This window comes from Leptinotarsa decemlineata, unplaced genomic scaffold (genome assembly GCF_025532065.1).
Source record: "Leptinotarsa decemlineata unplaced genomic scaffold, Ldec_3_MD MMD2_P_RNA_scaffold_12, whole genome shotgun sequence".
NCBI lineage: Eukaryota > Metazoa > Arthropoda > Insecta > Coleoptera > Chrysomelidae > Leptinotarsa > Leptinotarsa decemlineata.
This window is the reverse complement of record NW_027412526.1, coordinates 4,186,786-4,206,163: the sequence shown is the minus strand read 5'-3', so window position 1 is coordinate 4,206,163 and position 19,378 is coordinate 4,186,786. Positions and strand designations below refer to the sequence as shown.

Below are 19,378 nucleotides of genomic sequence, written 5' to 3'. Positions count from 1 at the left end.
ATAGCTATAGAGTTTTGATAATGGCGAATACCTTGTTCATCGCAAAAATTTTTAAATTTGTTGGATGAAAATGCTTTGCCTGCATCCGATATTATACGCAGTGGTACTCCAAAAATGGCTATTAATTTACGCAATTCGTTCAGAACCGGGACGTCTTGGTATTGGGAAGAGCACTCAGAATTGTGAACTTTGTGAACGAGTCGACCATAACAAAAATGAATTTGTTGCCGTTTCTACTTTCAATAAATGGACCAACATGATCAACATGAACTGTATGAAAAGGACGAGGACATTTATGAATGGAAAATAAAAATCCTGGCTTTTTCCCCGCGGGCATTTTATGGTACTGGCAGTGTAAGCAAGACTTAATATATTTTTTTACAAAATGTCGCATTCTAGGGAACCAATATCGTTCCTGCAACCTGTGAAGAGTTTTCTCTACAGAAAAATGTCCCAAATCATCGTGATTAGCCTTTACTATCTGCCATCGACAGTTTTTCGGAACAAGCCAACGCCGACCATACTCAGTAAGCTTGAAAACTTCTCCTGCCCTTAAATCATAATTATAAATAATATCTCTACTTACATCACCTGACTCCAAATTTTCTTTAATTTTCACAGTTTCAGGGTCTTTGGCTTGAACAGCCGCCAACCAATCACCTTCAGATATTTTCATAATAATATCTGTTTGTATACTTTCGCTAGTTACGCATGGATTGCGACTCAAAGCATCCACGTGAACCATTTGATTTCCCGATTTGTGAATAATTTGAAAATTATATTCCTGTAAAGAGAGGACCCATCTGCCAATGCGTGGGTTTATATTTTTTTTTCAATTGTTCCACGAACAGCATTACAGTCAGTTCTGATGATAAATTCAATACCCAATAAATAATGACGAAACTTTTGTAGTACGGACACTATTGCCAACAACTCTAACTCGTATGAATGAAATCTTTTCTCGCTCTCGCTTGTTTGCCGACTATAAAATGACACTGGCTGCTCTCCCATGTCGGTTATTTGCATCAGAATGCCACCGATTCCATCTCTACTTGCATTAGTATATACAACGGTTTGACATTTTGCATCAAAAATAATCAAAACGGGCTTATTAATCAAAATATTTTTGAAATCCTCAACAGTTTTTGAATGTGCCTCCGTCCACAGCCATTGACTATTTTTTTAACAATTTTGTTAGTATACTAGCTTTTTGTGCAAATTTATCAATGAACTTTTTAAAGTAACTCACCAAACCGAGGAACTGACGATATTGATGAATATTTTGTGGAGTAGGAAAATTTTGTACAGCTTTTACCTTATTGTTACCAGGACGAATACCTGATTCATCAATTTCATAGCCTAAAAAGAGTATACTGGTTTGTAGAAATGAACATTTGTCCAAATTTAACGTTAAATGATTTTCCTTTAAAATTTGGAAGACATTTTGTAAAGTTTCAATATTTTCTGCCTTAGTTTTAGTTGCAATCAAGATATCATCGAGATATATTATAATTTTATCAAATCTTCTATACAAGGGAGAGGAGATTTTTCTTTAATAGTGATTTTGTTAAGTTCTCTATAGTCGACACACAAACGTTTTTCATTGTTTTTCTTATCTACCAACAAAATAGGACTAGCAAACGGAGAACTGCTTTCGCGAATTATTCCTGCTTCTAATAATTCAGACACCAACTTTCTGACTATTGGATTTTCACTTTGTGCCAACCTATACGGATTTTGTGCAACGACTTTCGGGTGACAAAGTTGAATTTTCATCAAGAACTTTTCAATACCCTTAAGTGATTTGAGAAAAGAAGCTACACAGTCACTATTTTCACGTAACAGGTCGTTTATCTCTTGATCAGAGTGAATCGAAATTTTTTAAATATTTTCAACTTTCTCTAGAGGTTCCTGTGCATAACTGAATGTTAAGTCATTGCCTACTCTTTGGTAATTGATTGCAATGTTTTCAGTAAAATTTCTACCAACTATACACTGACAATCAACTGACAAAGAATTGATAACATAAAATCGACAAAGCAATGTTATCTGATCGATTGTTACAGAAGCCTCGACAATCTCGTCTACCTTTGTAATGTTATCTAAAAAACCTGATAATAATGCAGGAACTGATAGTTTGCACACTTTTAGTCCAAGCTCCTGTGCCAATTCATGTTCCAAAATAGAACAGTCACTACCAAAATCAATAAAAGCCAAAAGGGAAGTGTCATTGATTTTAATTTTTCGATAGAATTTATCTTTATTGGAACTCTCGATCACATTAATTTTTTGTGGTTTTTCTATGAACTTCTCTGATTTTACCTCGGTCTGTCTTTTTTGTGAGTAACAATCGGCTTCGATATGACCTTTTCTATGACAAAAATTGCACTTCCTTATATTATAACTTCTACACTCGCTTCTTTTGTGTCCCCGTTTATTACAATGAAAGCATTTAATTTGAGTGCTTTGTATTTTTAAATTTTTATCATTCTTCCCAGCAGGTTTTGGCTGTTCTAATTTGATATTTGAAGTATTGTTATATATTTGTTTGTGACTTGGCCCTGACTCAGCATATGTTCTGTCCCTCAAATAACTTGCTAAAAGATTGAGATCTGTAATATTAGCTGATCTCACAGCCGACGCAACCGTGTCATCCCCGATTGCGCCAACAATGAGTGACACTTCATCAGCGTCTGAAAAATTCGCTTTCAATGCTTCTATTTTAGCTAGGTGATGGAAATGAAAACTGTACAATGATTCCCCCTCAAATGGTTTGTGATTCGCAACTTCCATAAAAAATTTATGGGTGTTCCTAACAGACTGAAATGTGGTAGAAAGATTTTTTTTCCATTCAGCCCACGAATAATTCGCCCAACCGATTTCCGTTTGAGTATAAGTTTGAAACCATTGTGATGCAGTATTTCCAAGTTTACTCAAAGCAATAGTATTTGTTGTATTATCGTCCCATTTAAAACATGTTGCATGTTGATCCACAATACTTAACCAGTCTCTAACCGAATCAGACTTTGGGTCGAATTCACAAATTGTAGAAACATTTTTCGACTCACCTCTTTCACAAAAATCAAAATAGGTGCTTCTTACCCTGGACCTCCGACCTTTACGTTTACCCGATTTCTCTCTATGTGCTCGTCGTTTGGGTTCACTGCTGCTAGACGACTCTTCAGAACTTGATGAAGATGAAGATTCTGGGGATCTCGACCTCCTACGGAGTTTTGTTGATCGCCGTCCTGCCATCTTCAAACATTCAACGTGGAGCGTAAGAAAAAAAAACGACGTAGATCCCTCTTCTGAGATGTTAGGAATGCCTCACTGGCTAACAACGATATTAAAACATTTATAACACCACCAACTTTATAACATTTATTAGTCTATTCAACAACAATGTCAGTTTCAGACTGCCCCACTTAAACATATTTCAACACACAAAGGAATGTATCATCCTCTCATGTAAACTTATCAGGTGGTATTCAGGGCTGTCCCATCCAGTACTCCCAACAAGATAATGTCCAGGGCTGCACAGAGCTCTGATCCTAACGCACTCCCTAACATAATGAATCCCCCTTCTGAAGTTTTGTACCGTAGGTAGAGAACACCCTGTATATGATAGTCGAAAAACTATATTCGATGAAACAGATTGCAGTAAATAGCAACTTCAAACGGGCTATGATTCAGCACATCCTTAACTGTCTAAATAGGTCCTTAACTAAGTAAGAGTATACTCTAACTAACTATATACTAACTAATCAAACTTGAAGACTACAGCAAACGTTGCCTTTGATTGGAATGCATTGAGTGAACTATTTTTATCGAAATGTATTTGTTAATATACCACGAGTAGAGATACATAGACAAATATAAATTTAAATACTTTCCTCTTCGAATGTAGATATATATTGTGTATTAATTTGTTTTTAGTGTGGAACCATTATGATTAAAATCATCTTAATTTTATAATTCAACTTTATTTTACAAGCGTTTACTTCTGTCATGGATCCCTATAACCATTGATTGTTTTCATTTATTTATATTTATATCTATATCCAATACATTGATTGGTTTCATCCATTCATATTCTGTTCAAATGTAGCTATTTTAAATGTATACCTTAGTACTTAATTCAAAGCATGAACCTCATTCAATTCTCATTCCTTACACAGAGACAGATCATTTCGCCCCGTAAGATGTATTTTATTTGTTCATTGTTCATTTTTATATGTACATGTAGTTTTACTGTAAACAATCTCAAGAAAGTGAATAAATACTATTATTATTATTATTACATAACCTACACTTGTTATGAATGATAAATTTCGATACGCACATTTATCTTGAATGACCTGATTGTAGAAATCCAAACCTATTGTATTTTTCCGAAGAATGATGAAATTACTTGTCGAAGAGATCACTTATTAATAATTTGATTCGATTAGGAAATTCCGAAACGATTCCAAACATAATAATAATAAAAAATAAGTTTCCAAATATTCAATACTACAGAATAATATAATATAGAAATGAAAAATCTAGTGAAACCAACAAATAATCTTGAAAAACTCGATCAAGAAATTTCGTACGTATCAGCTTTGTTTCAATTTTTTAATAATAATATTAATAATAAGACCTAAAGACCCGATAAATGATGCATCTCTATAGGAGTTTGCATCCCAAATCGTTCGTTCCACGGTTGCACTTTCCCCGACAACAGGGAGGCCGTGGACTTTTGAGTTTGGAGTGTCTACATAACAGAATGGTACTAGATATGGCCTCTAAAGTCGTCAGGGGTTTGGATCCCCCTCTCTGCATGGTCCGTGACTATGATAGAGCAGGAATTGGATCATTTCTCTTTAGGGCAGCTGCCCGAGCAGGTGATGAACTCGATACAGTTTTCGACTCTGAACGAGGTGTCCACAACTCTGTCACCGAGTTGGAACCCGTTCAGCAAAAAGCTCAGATAAAAGCCGCAGAGATCACCTTACTTTTGCGAAAACACAACGATAAGCCAATGCATGGGGTCGTCTTCAATAACATTGGAGACCTTGGCTTATCAAAGCGCCTGACGTTCGCTTTTCTCAGGTCGAGTGGGCTGAAGTCGAATACTGAGGAGTTCATCATGGCTAGCCAGTATGGTGTCTTCAACACCTTAGTCTACCACAGTCGCGTGATGGGTATAGAGGTTCTTGACACAAGGTGCAGGGTCTGCAGTGAGGCGCTCAAGACCCTAATGCATTTGCTATCAGCATGTCCAAAATCTACGGAATTCTTACGGTATTGACGAGACACCAGTGTTGCCCCACGCTCCACGGGATATTGAATCCGTTGTCAGGGACGAGATGTGCCGAATTTATTGGAACTATTTGTTCCCCACCCTCAGGCTCATTCAAGCTAATAAGCCTGATGTAGTCCTTCTCGACCACCAGAGCAAGACGATATTTGTCGTGGAGTTTCCAGCTCTTGGCGAAACTAATATCGTCCAAAAAGAGGAGGAGAAACGGATAAAATATCGAGATTTTATCTTCGAAGTCCGCAGACTCAATCCAGATCACTCTGTCAAGATGATTGTTCTGATTATTGGAGTCCTTGGTGGAATGATGTCCTCTCTACTCTCGAATCTTAAAATCATACCGGCTTGCCGCACTAAGGCAGAAATCTTAGCCGGGCAAATGCAGAAGGCTGTCATTCTTGGCTCACTGCGCTTGCTCAGGGCACATGATTATCAGACCCAATGATCACTTACCACACGGTGTGGGGAGTGGTTGTTGATTGATAATGCTGGCGCGCCCTCCCGAATGTATCGAGGCTTCGGGGTATAGGGCCTGACCAGCAAATACTTCGGTTGAAGAAATTGAAATAATAATAATATTCATATTGACACTTGACAACATACATCATATGGTAATCGTCGAATAAACAGGAATCATTTTTCTTAATAAAAATACATTAAGAAATGGATAGATATAAGTAATTTTCATCTGTCAGTTTCGGACAAAAAGTAATCCACAGAATAAATACACTTCTTCACGAGCATATATTTCAATCTATTTTTGAAAACATTCAAGGTTGGAGATGTGGCCCTACGATATTGGGAGAATTATATTCTAATTTATATCAATTATAAAAATATATTGGAGCATCCCTTGTTAAGATACAGCCCCTTAAAGGGGGTACATAAAAATTGTATTTGAATTTTTTTCACAAGCACTGAAAAAGTTACAATATGGAAAGTAACCTGACGTTTTTTACTACCAAAAAGACACTTAACCAGTAATTTATTTGGTCTATCCCATGGTTGGCTGCGAACTGGTTTATTTTGGGCAAAAACCCCAAAAGACATTTTTTGTTTAGAATGAAACATGCTATCGAAAATATATTTTTAAACGGTGAACAAATAATAAGACAAAAAGTTACATTGGAAATAAATTTTAGGGGTTGCGTTTTCCACCCCTCACAACCATGGGGTAAACCAAATAAATTTCTGGCTGAGTGTCTTTTTGGTAGTATAAAACGTCAGAAATTATTTTACAAATTTTATGTACCCCCTTTAAGGGGCTCCAATGGAATTTCTTTATATGTAAGATCCTTTCTTTTTTTTATGAGGAATCACCTCCTTGAATATTTTACACTCATTTAGTTACACCCTGTATAAGAATCTACATCTCAAGTTTGGTTTCGAAGGAAACAAACTATTACAAGCAACATCAAATTTGACCAAAATTCCTCTCTCAACTGTGCGTCAAATAGTCAAAAAAAAAACCTTATGAACGCAAGACGCGGAATTACCAAAACCTTCAGATGTAATATACGACTGTTACAAAAGCAATAAGATTCCTACAACTGAAATCATAAGAAAGAAATTGAATACTTCTGGCCATAACGTGAGCTGCTGTGACAAAACGCTTCAGAATTGGTTGAAAAAACTAGGATTCAGATTCAAAATAATAAACGAACGTGAAACAGTTATGAATAGCGGAATTGCGTAACAAATACTTAGAACATACAACTAAATATAGACAAGAACAACGGCAAACTTTAAATTTGGACGAAAGTTGGTATGACACTGACGACACAGTTACGAAAGGGTAGACTGATGGTTCGAGAATGTGTACGCCTAACATGCCTGCAAACGAAGGATCGCGACTAATCATTGTGCATTGCGGAGGAAGTGAAGGATATGTTCCGAGTTCTTTGAAATTATGTAGGAAAAAACTTGAGGACTGCAATGTTGACCATCATAAGAACATGGAAGCTAATATTTTCGAGGAATAGTTTTATAACACATTGATCCCAAGTTAAGATGCGAAAAGTATAATAGTTCTTGACAACGCTTCTTATCATTCGCGACAGCTCAACAAAGTACCGAAAAAAAATTCCAGGAAAGATGAAATACAAAGCTTGTTAATGAATAACACTTCGTTTTTTGAAGATAACTATACCAAAAACCAACTACTTGAAGTTCAAAGACAGAAACATTTAAAAAAGTGTGTACCCTTAAGAGTATATATATATATATATATATATATATATATATATACAAAGGTATAGATGTTATCGAGTGTGTATAATCTAAATCAAAAGGGGGAAATTCGTGGACATTACACTTCAAAAATGGGGACAAACCACGGACACGTGTTTCTGGCTATTGGCCTCATCAGCGCGGTGCAGCCAATTGCAAAGTTGGACAACAACTGGTTATCAAAACTGAAAAATATCATAACGATTTTGAGTAAATTTTAATTCAATATTCTTCTTTGTATCCAGTGAGGTGTCAACCTCTTTTGATTCAATGACTTGTTAATTGTTTTGACATGTTTAAATTGTTCAAATGTAACATTTTTTTCGACACGGCCAACCTCACTAACAGTAAGTTGTGACCTTTCATATTAATAATTTTTATATTGTATCAAAACAGACCAATTAGTTTGATTTTACCGTGTATTTATTTTTCAGTTATCATACATTGTTAATAAAGGTTTTGAATTGAATATTTGAATGGAATATTCAGAAATTTCATGATGACAAAGTGTCGGTCAACCTTATTGAAGAACAGGGTAGCTTGGGTCATTGGCAATACCGCATAGATTGTTAGCATCTCTCTTGATTCTGAAGTACCCGTCTTCTCCCCAGTAATCTCCCCATGAGTTTTTGACTTTCCAGAACTTGATTTTGGCAGACGACTGAGATACCTCTCCATAACCTACAGCAAGTACAGCATGGTCCAGTTCATCTGAACATCCTCGTCCGCTCAATATTCCTCCAATATACAAATGTAATGGATCAGCATTTATGGCAATCGATATCGGACCGATGGTTCCTGAAATCATAATATTTGGTTCAGGTCCCTGTCCATATCAGGAAATATTCCTTCCTTGACAATTAGGACTCCAACGTTAGGTTCGATTCTGTCATAAATTTCTACTCACCAACAGCTTTTCTGAGTTCCTCTTCAGATGCGGTCACATTTTTATACCCTTTGATTTTCAAAACTATTTTGTTGGCGTCGTACTGGCACACAGTTTGTCTGCCTTTGTATGAATAAGACTGATCTGCTTCTATTCCATAGTCTGTGACATATTCGAATGCGGCTGCCATATTACCTCCATAATTACAGTTACCATTACCATAAGAAGCAGAACAATCGAGTAACTGCTGTTCACTCAAAGGGATCTTCACGTTGTTCAGAATTGCATTTTGTCCCTCCAAAGCTCCGGTCTTAAAAAAAAACATGAATGTCTCGATATGTGATATCATAGGCAGTTCTATGTTAATTATTGGTTTCCAAATTTGCTTTTTCCCTAAATTGAGGAAATTGTTTAAAATCTGGCAACACAGCGGCTCTGCCCAGTATTCGAATCTGCTTCCGCTGTATATGAAACTCGTAAACGACGATTTTCGAACTTCCGATACTCGAATTTTCCAGAAATACGGAACCGCTATAAAAGTAGCAGTTTGACAATCGGAACATCAATATTAGTTCAACGCGAGTAGTTGTGAGTTAGTATTAGAGTAGCGAGGTGAGCAAAAACGCGAATATTAAGAGTATTATATTAGTGTTATCTTTGTGAATAAAAAAAGTTTACTCCTGTAAACGTGTATCACATATTTGAACTCGACGTACGCAACAGTACGAAAATGTCCAAAGTACAGAAACGTGGCTACGTTATTCCCACAGATAGTTTTTGCTACATATCTGGTCAATTTACTCCTAAATCGCAGACACAGACAATTGATCAAATGACCAAAGTAGCTTACCATGAGTATTTTGGATGTGTTGTTGGTGATCAAGATCGGGATTGGGCTCCTCACGTATGTTGCCAAACCTATGCAGCAAATCTAAGTAACTTGTTAAATGGCAAACGCTCTTCTGTAACTTTTGCAGTTCCAGTGATTTGGCGAGAAACAACAAATCATTACGACTGTTACTTTTGCATGACAAACGTGTATGGTTTTTCAAGAAGGAGCAAACACAAAATTGTATATCAGGATGTTCCTTCTGCAAGAAGGCCGGTTCTTCATGGAGAAGGTTTACCAGTTCCAACACCCTTCTCGGCAAATTTGGAGAAAGATTTGGAAAAGTATAATGACCAGGCAGGTTCCCATAATGTTCCAGAAAAAGAAGGTTCCTATTTTTCAGAGAGTGAAGGAAGAACAACAGCCCATTCAACCTGAATGAAATTACTTATTCCAGGACCTCCACTTGTCCAAAGAAAATGCTGAACTATTTGAACCTGGGTTACAACAATGAAATTTACTAGCCACTAAAAACGAAGTTATAATATTTAGGAAGCATAACCACGAGCTATCCTCGTGTTTTACTATGCAGGATGAAATGTGTGTTTGTGTGGTGTGATGGAAACATTAAAATCTGCACATGACCCGGACGAATGACGTTTGTTTATAGAGTCGTCCAAAACAAATTTAAAAGCCGTTTTGCTCCATAATGGTAACAAAAGACCGTCTATTTCTCTTGAACATGCAGTTGTCATGAAGGAAACACACGAAAGTGTGTCACTTATTCTAAATGCAATGAGTTATAATACATATAAGTGATAAATATGTGGTGACCTAAAAGTCATAGGACTATTACTAGGTCTTCAGGGCGGATTTACGAAGTTTTGATGTTTTCTTTGCCTTTGGAACAGTAGGGCAGAATATACCTCTTGTTAATCCCAAAAACGTTTTGTTACCTCCATTACACATTAAACTGGGGTTGATGAAAAATTTTGGAACAGCATTAGACAAAGAAGGTGATGCGTTTAAATCTTGAACGCGTTTTCCCAAAATTAAGTAATGCAAAGCTCAAGGAAGATATATTTGTTGTACCACAAATTGAAAAACCACTAAGTGATCAACAGTTTGATCAAAAATTAAGTAATGTTGAATTAGCTGCGTGGAGTTCTTACAGAAGAATCGTTTCTGAGTTTTAAGGGAACAAGAAAGTAGAAAATTACGAAAACTTGTAGAAGAACTACTTGAAAACTACTTCTGAATGGGATATCGCATGTCTCTCAAAATCCATTTTTTGCACTCCCATTTGAGTTTTTTCCCAGATAATTTGGGTGCTGTCAGTGACGAACCAGGGTAAAGGTTCCACCAAGACATACTGACAATGGAACAATGTTACCAAGGCAGAGGAGACGCAGTAATTAAGGGGGATTATTGTTGTATTGGGATTATGATAAGGAAATTGCTGAATATTTTTTATCACACTACTCAAGCATTGGAGCAAAGTTGGCCGGATCCATCAGTCAGCAAGAAACCAAAATTGTAGAGAAAACAATATCCAACTCATTCTTCTTAGAAGACACCAATGAACATGAAGTTAAAAATGTAATTAATAATCTGAATAAAGGTAAATCACCAGGTCTTGATAACATCAGGTCTGAAACTCTTATAGAATTCGTCGATTACCTAGCTAAACCAATTACCCATATTATAAATAGAGCCATGAATACCGGTAGTTTTCCAGAAGCCTTTAAAACTTCGATAATCAAACCAATATTTAAATCCGGAAATAAAAATGAGGTAATTAATTTTCGTCCCATATCATTAATCAGTCATATAGCTAAAATATTTGAGAAAATATTGAAAGTAAGAATAGATAAATATTTGAAAAAATATAAAATACTCTCTGACAATCAATACGGATTCCGAGAGGCCAGTTCAACACAAGATGCAATGATTCACCTAATGAGAGAAATTTACGATTCGATGGATAATGGTAAACCATGTCTTTGTGTTTTTGTCGATCTGGCCAAAGCTTTTGATACGGTTTCACATAAGAAATTAATAAAGGTAATGGAAAACATCGGTTTCAGAGGGACATCGCTGAAATTATTTGAAAGCTATCTCTCTGATAGGAAACAGTGCGTTAAAATAAATGAAACACTTAGTTCTTACCGTACCATAGAATATGGAGTCCCCCAAGGAACGGTATTGGGGCCTCTCCTATTTAATATCTACTTGAATGATTTGTTTAGGGTCAATTCAGAAGGTACCATTATTAGTTTCGCTGATGACACAGCCGTACTATATCGCGCTGAAACTTGGAATGAATTGAAGGACAAGGTTGAGGGAGATTTTATAAAAATTGTCAGTTGGTTTAAGAGCAGGTTGCTGACAATTAACACAAAAAAACTCACTTTGTACCTTTTTCTTATTTCAACAACAAATTGCCAAATTATACCTCGTTGCAAATCGATAATGACAATGACACAATGACTATAAATATGAAAGAACATATAAAATATCTTGGCATAATAATAGATAAAAATGTAAGATGGAGTAAGCACGCAGAATATGTTGCGAATAAAATAAGGTTTCTACTGAACAAATTTGAGTTTTTCAAAAAGATTTTTGACATAGCACAGCTACGAACATTATATTTCAGTCTAGTACAGTCCCATATCAACTATGGAATAATTGTGTGGGGAGGTATTACTGATAATCATCTCAGGGTTATAAATGTCACTCAAAAATTTCTCATTAAAATTATTTTCAATAGAGATTATACCTATCCGTCTGAAAAACTTTTCGCAGAATCTAAATTTTTTACATGTAGACATCTATATTTTCAAAGTCTCGCTATGTATCATAGGAAATATGAAACAAAATTATTGTCTGTGGATCACTTGCACGATACCAGATTCAAGCACAAAACCTCAAGAATTCCTAAAGTAAGTACATCTCGAAGTCAAAGATTTCTCACATACTTGTGCCCTATTGCCTATGCAGAAGTTCCATTCGAAATTAAGTCTATTACAAGTGATAACAGATTTAAAAAAGAACTGAAATTATGGCTAACGAATATAACAATAGGTAAGATAAATGAAATATTGGAACGAAAAAAAATGAAGTAGTGATACAGAAAGAAAAATCACATGTTCTCACAAAAAATAATGTAATTATTTAAAGTATAAATGGAAATAATTTCACAATTCATGATATACACCAGCTTCATACTTATATTTGAACTTTTATTCATATGTTCTATATAATCCACATCTGTCATTATTGTTCACCATATTCTGTACTGTCGCAATCTTTCTGAACAAGGACTTACCTTATAGAATAGACAGCGACTCTACAGAAGTGCAGTGAACAAGGACCATATTAAGAACAGAACAGTAAATGAAATATAAGATATATGACTTTCATTTGCTATACGTATATGGTGTATGAATGATGAATGTTATGATTGATAGTTTAGTTTGTAATGTTTGATCACTGATTCATGTTCATGATATCTTTATTTATTTTTCCCCTCAATTGACATCACACACAAAACGTGTCAACTTGATTTATTGTTTCATTTTAATTTCTTCATTTTTTTTTGTCATACACAAGCTCTATGAGCTTCAGTGGCTTGCCATGTTTATTTCTGCATTTTTTTTTGTTTATATGTAAATGTATTCAATCTTATGAAATAAACATTATTATTATTATTATTATTATTTTTGGTTCCTTATGAGAGAAAACGATGAAAGATGTAAACGAAAGTCAATATTTGAAAAAAGGTTATGCACAAAAGACTTTATTTGAATGTTTTTTCATATATATTGTAAATGAAGGCTGTTATCCTCAAGCATATTGTTTTTTTTTTGTTTTGATCTTATACTCCCCTATAATATGTGAAAATTTTTGTGTAAAATAAAAATAACTGTAACTCAAAATCCTCAAATGACGGAAAATTTTTTATGTTGGAGCCGCAGTCAGGATGCTTTGAACTCTCATGTATAGCTATTATAATATTAGTCGCAACTTTTCTTATTTCTTGGCTATTGTTAGATATACAAGGTGGCCCACTTTCGTGGACTGTAGTGGAATATTCACCGTTTCTTCTGAATGAAATTTTCAAATGTTTTCACAGTTTTGGAGTAACCAAAGATGTACTTGGTACAGAGTGAGCAAAAATATCAACATACCAAATGAAGAATAAACGTCATACAATGAAATGTTTTAACGTTTTAACATCACCACGACCTACATTAATATATATTCAATATTTTAACGCTTCGCAATTTTATAAACACACTCCACGCAACTGAATTACAGTACTGTTTCCCGATGTGCGTTTCGACTCAGCATCATCAGAAAATTATCAGAGTTTCATCTTATAACTGAGTTGCAGACTTTTATATACATCACAACTTCTTTAATGGAAATCATTGAATGAATCAGTATTAGTTGCTGTGTCATTTTCTAAATGTTTCTTGATTCCTGATTATTAGGTTGATAACTACTTGTTATGATGCCTGATGTACCGGTTTCTTTTTGTCGCTATTATGTTATAGAGTCACGAGCTGATCAAAATGGTATTTTGTTGTTCTCATTCAATTTTTGGTCATTCTATAAGACATGTTCAATGAAACTAGACTTCTGAGATCTACGAAACAATATGTTGAGAATGTTCTTTGAAACGAGCTATTATAATCCACTGTCTTTCGAGTTGTCCACTACTAGATGAAGAGTACAGGCACTTTTGACCGGTATAGAAATTCGAAGTTTATATTCTGATAGTATAATGAAAGTTGGTGAGGAGAAAAGCAGATTTTAAATATTTCATCGAATAGAGAAGAATACATTAAAAGAGAGAATTTTGAAATTTTCGGCTCCTCCCACATACTCATCTATATAACCGACAAAGCTGAGGTCGAATTTTTTATTTCATTCAATAGCGCCCAAAAAGAGGTTACTTTGCCACAGTTCAACCAACTCTTCATCTTTCATAAGATCTCCATACAAAGACACAAATTTGAACAGTCCTGTATATTGGGTGAATAATGTATTGAAAAGAGAAGAACATGCTGCAGTCCTGCAAACTGTTTCGAGAAATTGTTGAATGTTTCTTAGATCGTGTATCTGTTTTTTTGAAGCAGTTACACCTAATAGCATTAAACATAAAAATGTAATCAATGTTGGACTTATAATATTGAACTTTGGTACCCCACTGTTGTTTATCAGGCAATCTAATAACCTAAATTACGCTTCTGTATCGATACAATGAGAAATATCCATGTTAGAGAGATAAGATATAGTACAATGATCAATTGAAACGTTATCTGACTCACAGACTTTCGTGACTATATAAAATACTTACAGAACTGAAAGCCCAGCAAGAACCACAATCGCCTTGATCTTTAATATCCAGAACTGCTCCCTTCTCGGTCCAATCTATGGAATCTGGAACTTCCAAATCTTCAGGAAATACTGTAGGTGTGGCATGTAAACGGGGTTTGTTCTTGATTTGTCTCCTCAGGAAATCTTTGAACTCTCCATGGGTCAAATCAGCAAATCGAGAGACTCCCAAGTAGTAGGTCTCTTCTCCTTTGTCGTATCTGGCATTGTGTTCTTTGATTTTCATCAGGTTACTTTGGAATATCCCGAACCTAGTTCTTTCTTCCAACAAGCTTTTGTAAGTTTTCCCATGAGTTTGCTGTGAAACAATGTTGATAAAATTATATATATCAATGCAAAATCTTTTTCAAAAACATATGATTGCACATTGGAAGCTGTACCTGTCAAAATGTTTCACAGAAACTGTTGCTGAAAGTAATTTTCAATAAATTATTCGGTAATACCACGAACAAATATAGGATATATTGCCACAAATCTCAGACCTACATTTCAGAATATTACAGCAGTTTTCTCCCAACACCAAACCGTTATTTTACCACCTCGACACGTGTTTCGATCACCAAATGATCATCTTCAATAGGAAGATCAAACTAGTTTGTCTTCTCTTGAAGAGGAATAAATAATTTCTATTGTTCCATGAGGATCAATTTTCTTGATATTTTTATGTTTATCGATCTTTAGATTGATTGTTTCTGTATTACATATTTATTAAATATTATTCAACAATGAAAAATGATTATTTTTTTCAGATAATTTAATGACTGCTATGAGATGAATATGTAATGAATCTATCATTATTATTGCATTGAAAGGCATGGTGTTATGAACAATCACTGTGTTCAAACGTATCAAACTTTTTAACAAAATTTTAAGGATTCTCTAATTTTTTATATAACATTTTCGACCCTTAGGGCAAGTTGTAATCTCAAACTGTTTATTGGGTTCATTTCTCTCCATTCGAAATTGAAAACTTTCACGTCATTGGTATTTGTTTACGAGGAGTAAATTTGCAACTTAATCCTCAATGAAAAGACTATACCTACTTCTTAAATATTCAACGAAAGTAATTTTTTGTGAAGGAAAAAAAAATCAATTAATTAAATGTGTTTTGAAAGATAACGCTCATCCAGATTCTTTTATAAATTCAACGATAAATTCAATAGAAAATAAAGAGTCAATTAAAAACCAAACGAACATACAAACAGCTTCACAAATTCAACAACATCCAACTAAACAATTACCGAGTCAACATCCACCGACACCTTTTACAACTAACGTTATACCTTACATTCCAAAACTATCTGAAAAAATAAGACGAATTGTAAATTAATATGATGTTAGAACTACTTTCAAAACAAAAAATACACTGAGATCTATACTCACACATACAAAACCCAACAACACTGAAGAAAAAACAAAAACTTTGTATTTATAAAATACCTTGTTCTAGTGGTAAAAGTTACATTGATGAAACCTCAAGACCATTGAAAGTGCGTGAGAATGAACATAGAAGTTATATAAAAAATAGACAATTGACAGGATCAGAATTATCAGAACACATTTTAAAATCAGACGGTGAACATCGGGTGGAATGGAATAGGACAAGAAAGATTACCGATGAGCCTCATTCTAAGAGACGTAAGCAAAAAGAATCAGCGTATATTCTCATGTCTGGAGAGCATTGTACCTCGAATAGCTCCTTAGAAATAGACCGTACTTGGCTACCCATCTTGAAGAAAACTTTGGATATGAAATGGCAACAAACTGATATCGGAGAGTACCTTGTATTACATCGAATGTTTATAGACGAAATTGTTAAATGCGACAAGTTACTGATAAATAGAACATTTTGTTTGTGAAAAATATTTTGATTTTTACGCAGTAACTTATCGGGGTAAACTAAAAAGTTTGCCCTTCTACACCTGTATAAAGTTCTCCATATTTACTACAAATTAAAAAAAAAGTTCTCCATTATAATTTTTATATTTTTTCAGATTGTGGAAGGTAATAATTATCCAAAATGGGTCGATGAAAAAACTATACTTCTATTGTTAACTTTCTCAGGACCGTTCATTTTTTATTCCTTCTGCTGAGCATAAAGAATAATATCTTCGAGATAAAATTACAAGCAGTGAAAAATGAACTTGTACGTGAAGAATGTGACTGAATGTAATAAAATATTCATCAGTATTCACTCTACTCTCCGAACTAAATTAGATTATTGGAAAATATTTTACCTTGAAAGCAATCCATTGATCTTCAACAGCGGCTGTTAAGCAAACAGTTGCCAAAATAGCCAGAAGTTTCATTTTGATTTTTCTGAAAACAGTTATCACTTAAAAATCATCAAGAGAAAACTTTAAATCATGCAAACTCTCCTAGGAAGTCCGTATGATCAAATTATTTTGTGATATGTCGTAAATTTAAATGACCTAATGTAACCTGACAAACTTAACGTTTTTTTATGTAGGATCTTGTTTTTATTCTATCTACAGCATATTTTCTCTGATATTTTACAACTTTTTCATGATATTCAGGTATAGCTATATACCTGCTATATGTATGAGCTATACCATAGCTGGAAAAGTGAATAAACAAATATTCGATATTAGCTAGCTTGTACAAATCGCTTGTGCTTTCAGCACAGTTTCAAAATCAAAGCTACAAAATTATGAGATCTCAGCTGACAAAGAAACTATGGTTGCGGATTATAAAAAATGGTTGAGAAAAATAACATATTATACTTGGACACCAATCATATCAACATCTATTGTGAAAATAACGATGATCAACTCACCCCAATAGAACACCAAAAAGAAATTATTTCTAGAACTGAAGGTACTCTGAATTTATACTAATGTTCTCTTTGTCGTAAGCGATACTTCACAATAATCTCAAACGAATAGACGAATGATATCGATCGTATCTCTCAGACAATTGGCTGGTTCTGAGAATTTTTCAAAAATAACACACATCAATCTGTTCAAAGTTTTGTCTAAAAAAGTGACTCCCACTTGTAGTGAGAAACCGTCAAAAATTGATTTTGTTGTATTGGGTCGTTTAATTTTTTTTCCGATAAATTCAGCCGTTACTTGATGAAGATCCATACTAATTTCAGAAACTACACCTCGGAAATATATAACATGTTTCGCTAGCACAGTAGCTTCTTCAACAGTGATTTGAATACTACAAGTTGCTCCTTACGCTAATATCTAAATGCCACATGTAACTACAATTGAGACTTTCTCCATCAAGAAACCTGAACCTGTACAACTTTTATATACCTGAGGTACCTCTTCAATTATGATTACCTGAAGCTACCTCACTTCTTCATCAATAATTATACTTCCTTGGTTTTTTAAGTAAACAAGTTCAATGATGATCTATTCAAATCTAGTTGGTCATTCATTAGAATGAAAGGATTTGGAAAAGCTGAATACACTTATTTCAATTAATGAATCGAAGAGGTTTTGTATTAAAGTGTATAATATATTATACACTTTAATACAAAACCTCTTCGATTCATTAATTCATTAGAATGTTTGATTTCAAAACTTCATTTTCTATGTATGAAATTTCGAACTCTTCGTTGAAGATATGGTTTCCTTCCAAATGATGATATGAATATGTTGAACTTGTTGTCTTATTCACATAGCTAATAAGATGTTCCTGAATTCGATTCCTAAATGTTCTGCCAGTTTGACCGATATAAATATATCTTAGGGCACGTTCCACACTTAAGTTCATATACTCCTTTATTATTTTCAACTAACTTTCCCAATGTGTTACTTACTCTATATGCAATTTTATTATCTCGTTCTCTCAAAAAAGGGCCAATTTTTCTGTTGTTTGTCTGGACATACGTTCAATTTTGATTTTGATCATCTAACTAATCAGTAGGAAAAACGTCTTGAATTGCTTTCGCGTAGACTTTTTGGGAAAGTATTTTGTTTATTAATTCAGCTTCAAACATATTGTTTACTGCAATTTTCTTGATGATATTGAGTTCTTTTTTGAAATTATCAACTGAATTGTAGTTTTTTGGGAAGAATGGAGTGGTGAATTTCATTGACGGGTGAATGAAATTGAAATATTCGACCAACTTACCTGAATGCCTATATGTACCAGTGAAACAGTAGCAGTAGATGATATATTAGTCTGTTTTACTGGTACCAGTGGTAAAAAAAGTACCAGTAGATGATATATTATTTTGATTTACTGGTACAGATAGGCAATTAGGTAAGTTCGTCGATTATGTCAATTTCATTGCCTATCTGTACCAGTAAAACACTAGCAGTATATGATATATTAGTCTATTTTACTGATAGCAGTAAAACAGTAAAAGGAGATGATGTATTAGTCTGTTTAAGTGGTACAGATAGGCAATTAGGTAAGTTCGTCGATTATGTCAATTTCATTGGCCCTCTGTACCAGTGAAACAGTAGCAGTATATGATATATCAGTCTGTTCTACTGGTACAGATAGGCAATTAGGTAAGTTCGTCGATTATGTCAAGTTCATTGCCTATCTGTGATTCATTAGTCTGTTTTACTGGTACAGATAGGCAATTAGTTAAGTTAGTCGATTATGTCAATTTCATTGCCTATCTGTACCAGTAAAACAGTAACAGTGGATTATATATCAGTCTGTTTTACTGGTACCAATGAAAAAGTACCAGTAGATGATATATCAGTCTGTTTTACTGGTACAGATAGGCAATTAGGTA

General features: G+C 34.3%; 1 protein-coding gene across 1 annotated transcript; it reads right to left on the bottom strand.

Moving 5' to 3' along the window:
• Positions 1-7,932: 7,932 nt before the first annotated feature.
• LOC111512754 (cathepsin L-like proteinase) lies at positions 7,933-17,579 on the bottom strand. Its single transcript, XM_074172278.1, has 5 exons — positions 17,450-17,579; positions 16,890-16,971; positions 14,615-14,950; positions 8,439-8,727; positions 7,933-8,329 (listed from the first exon to the last, which is right to left on the bottom strand). The coding sequence occupies exons 2-5, from the start codon at positions 16,959-16,961 to the stop codon at positions 8,052-8,054; spliced, it is 975 nt and encodes a 324-aa protein (XP_074028379.1). The 5' UTR covers positions 16,962-16,971; positions 17,450-17,579; the 3' UTR covers positions 7,933-8,051.
• Positions 17,580-19,378: the final 1,799 nt, after the last annotated feature.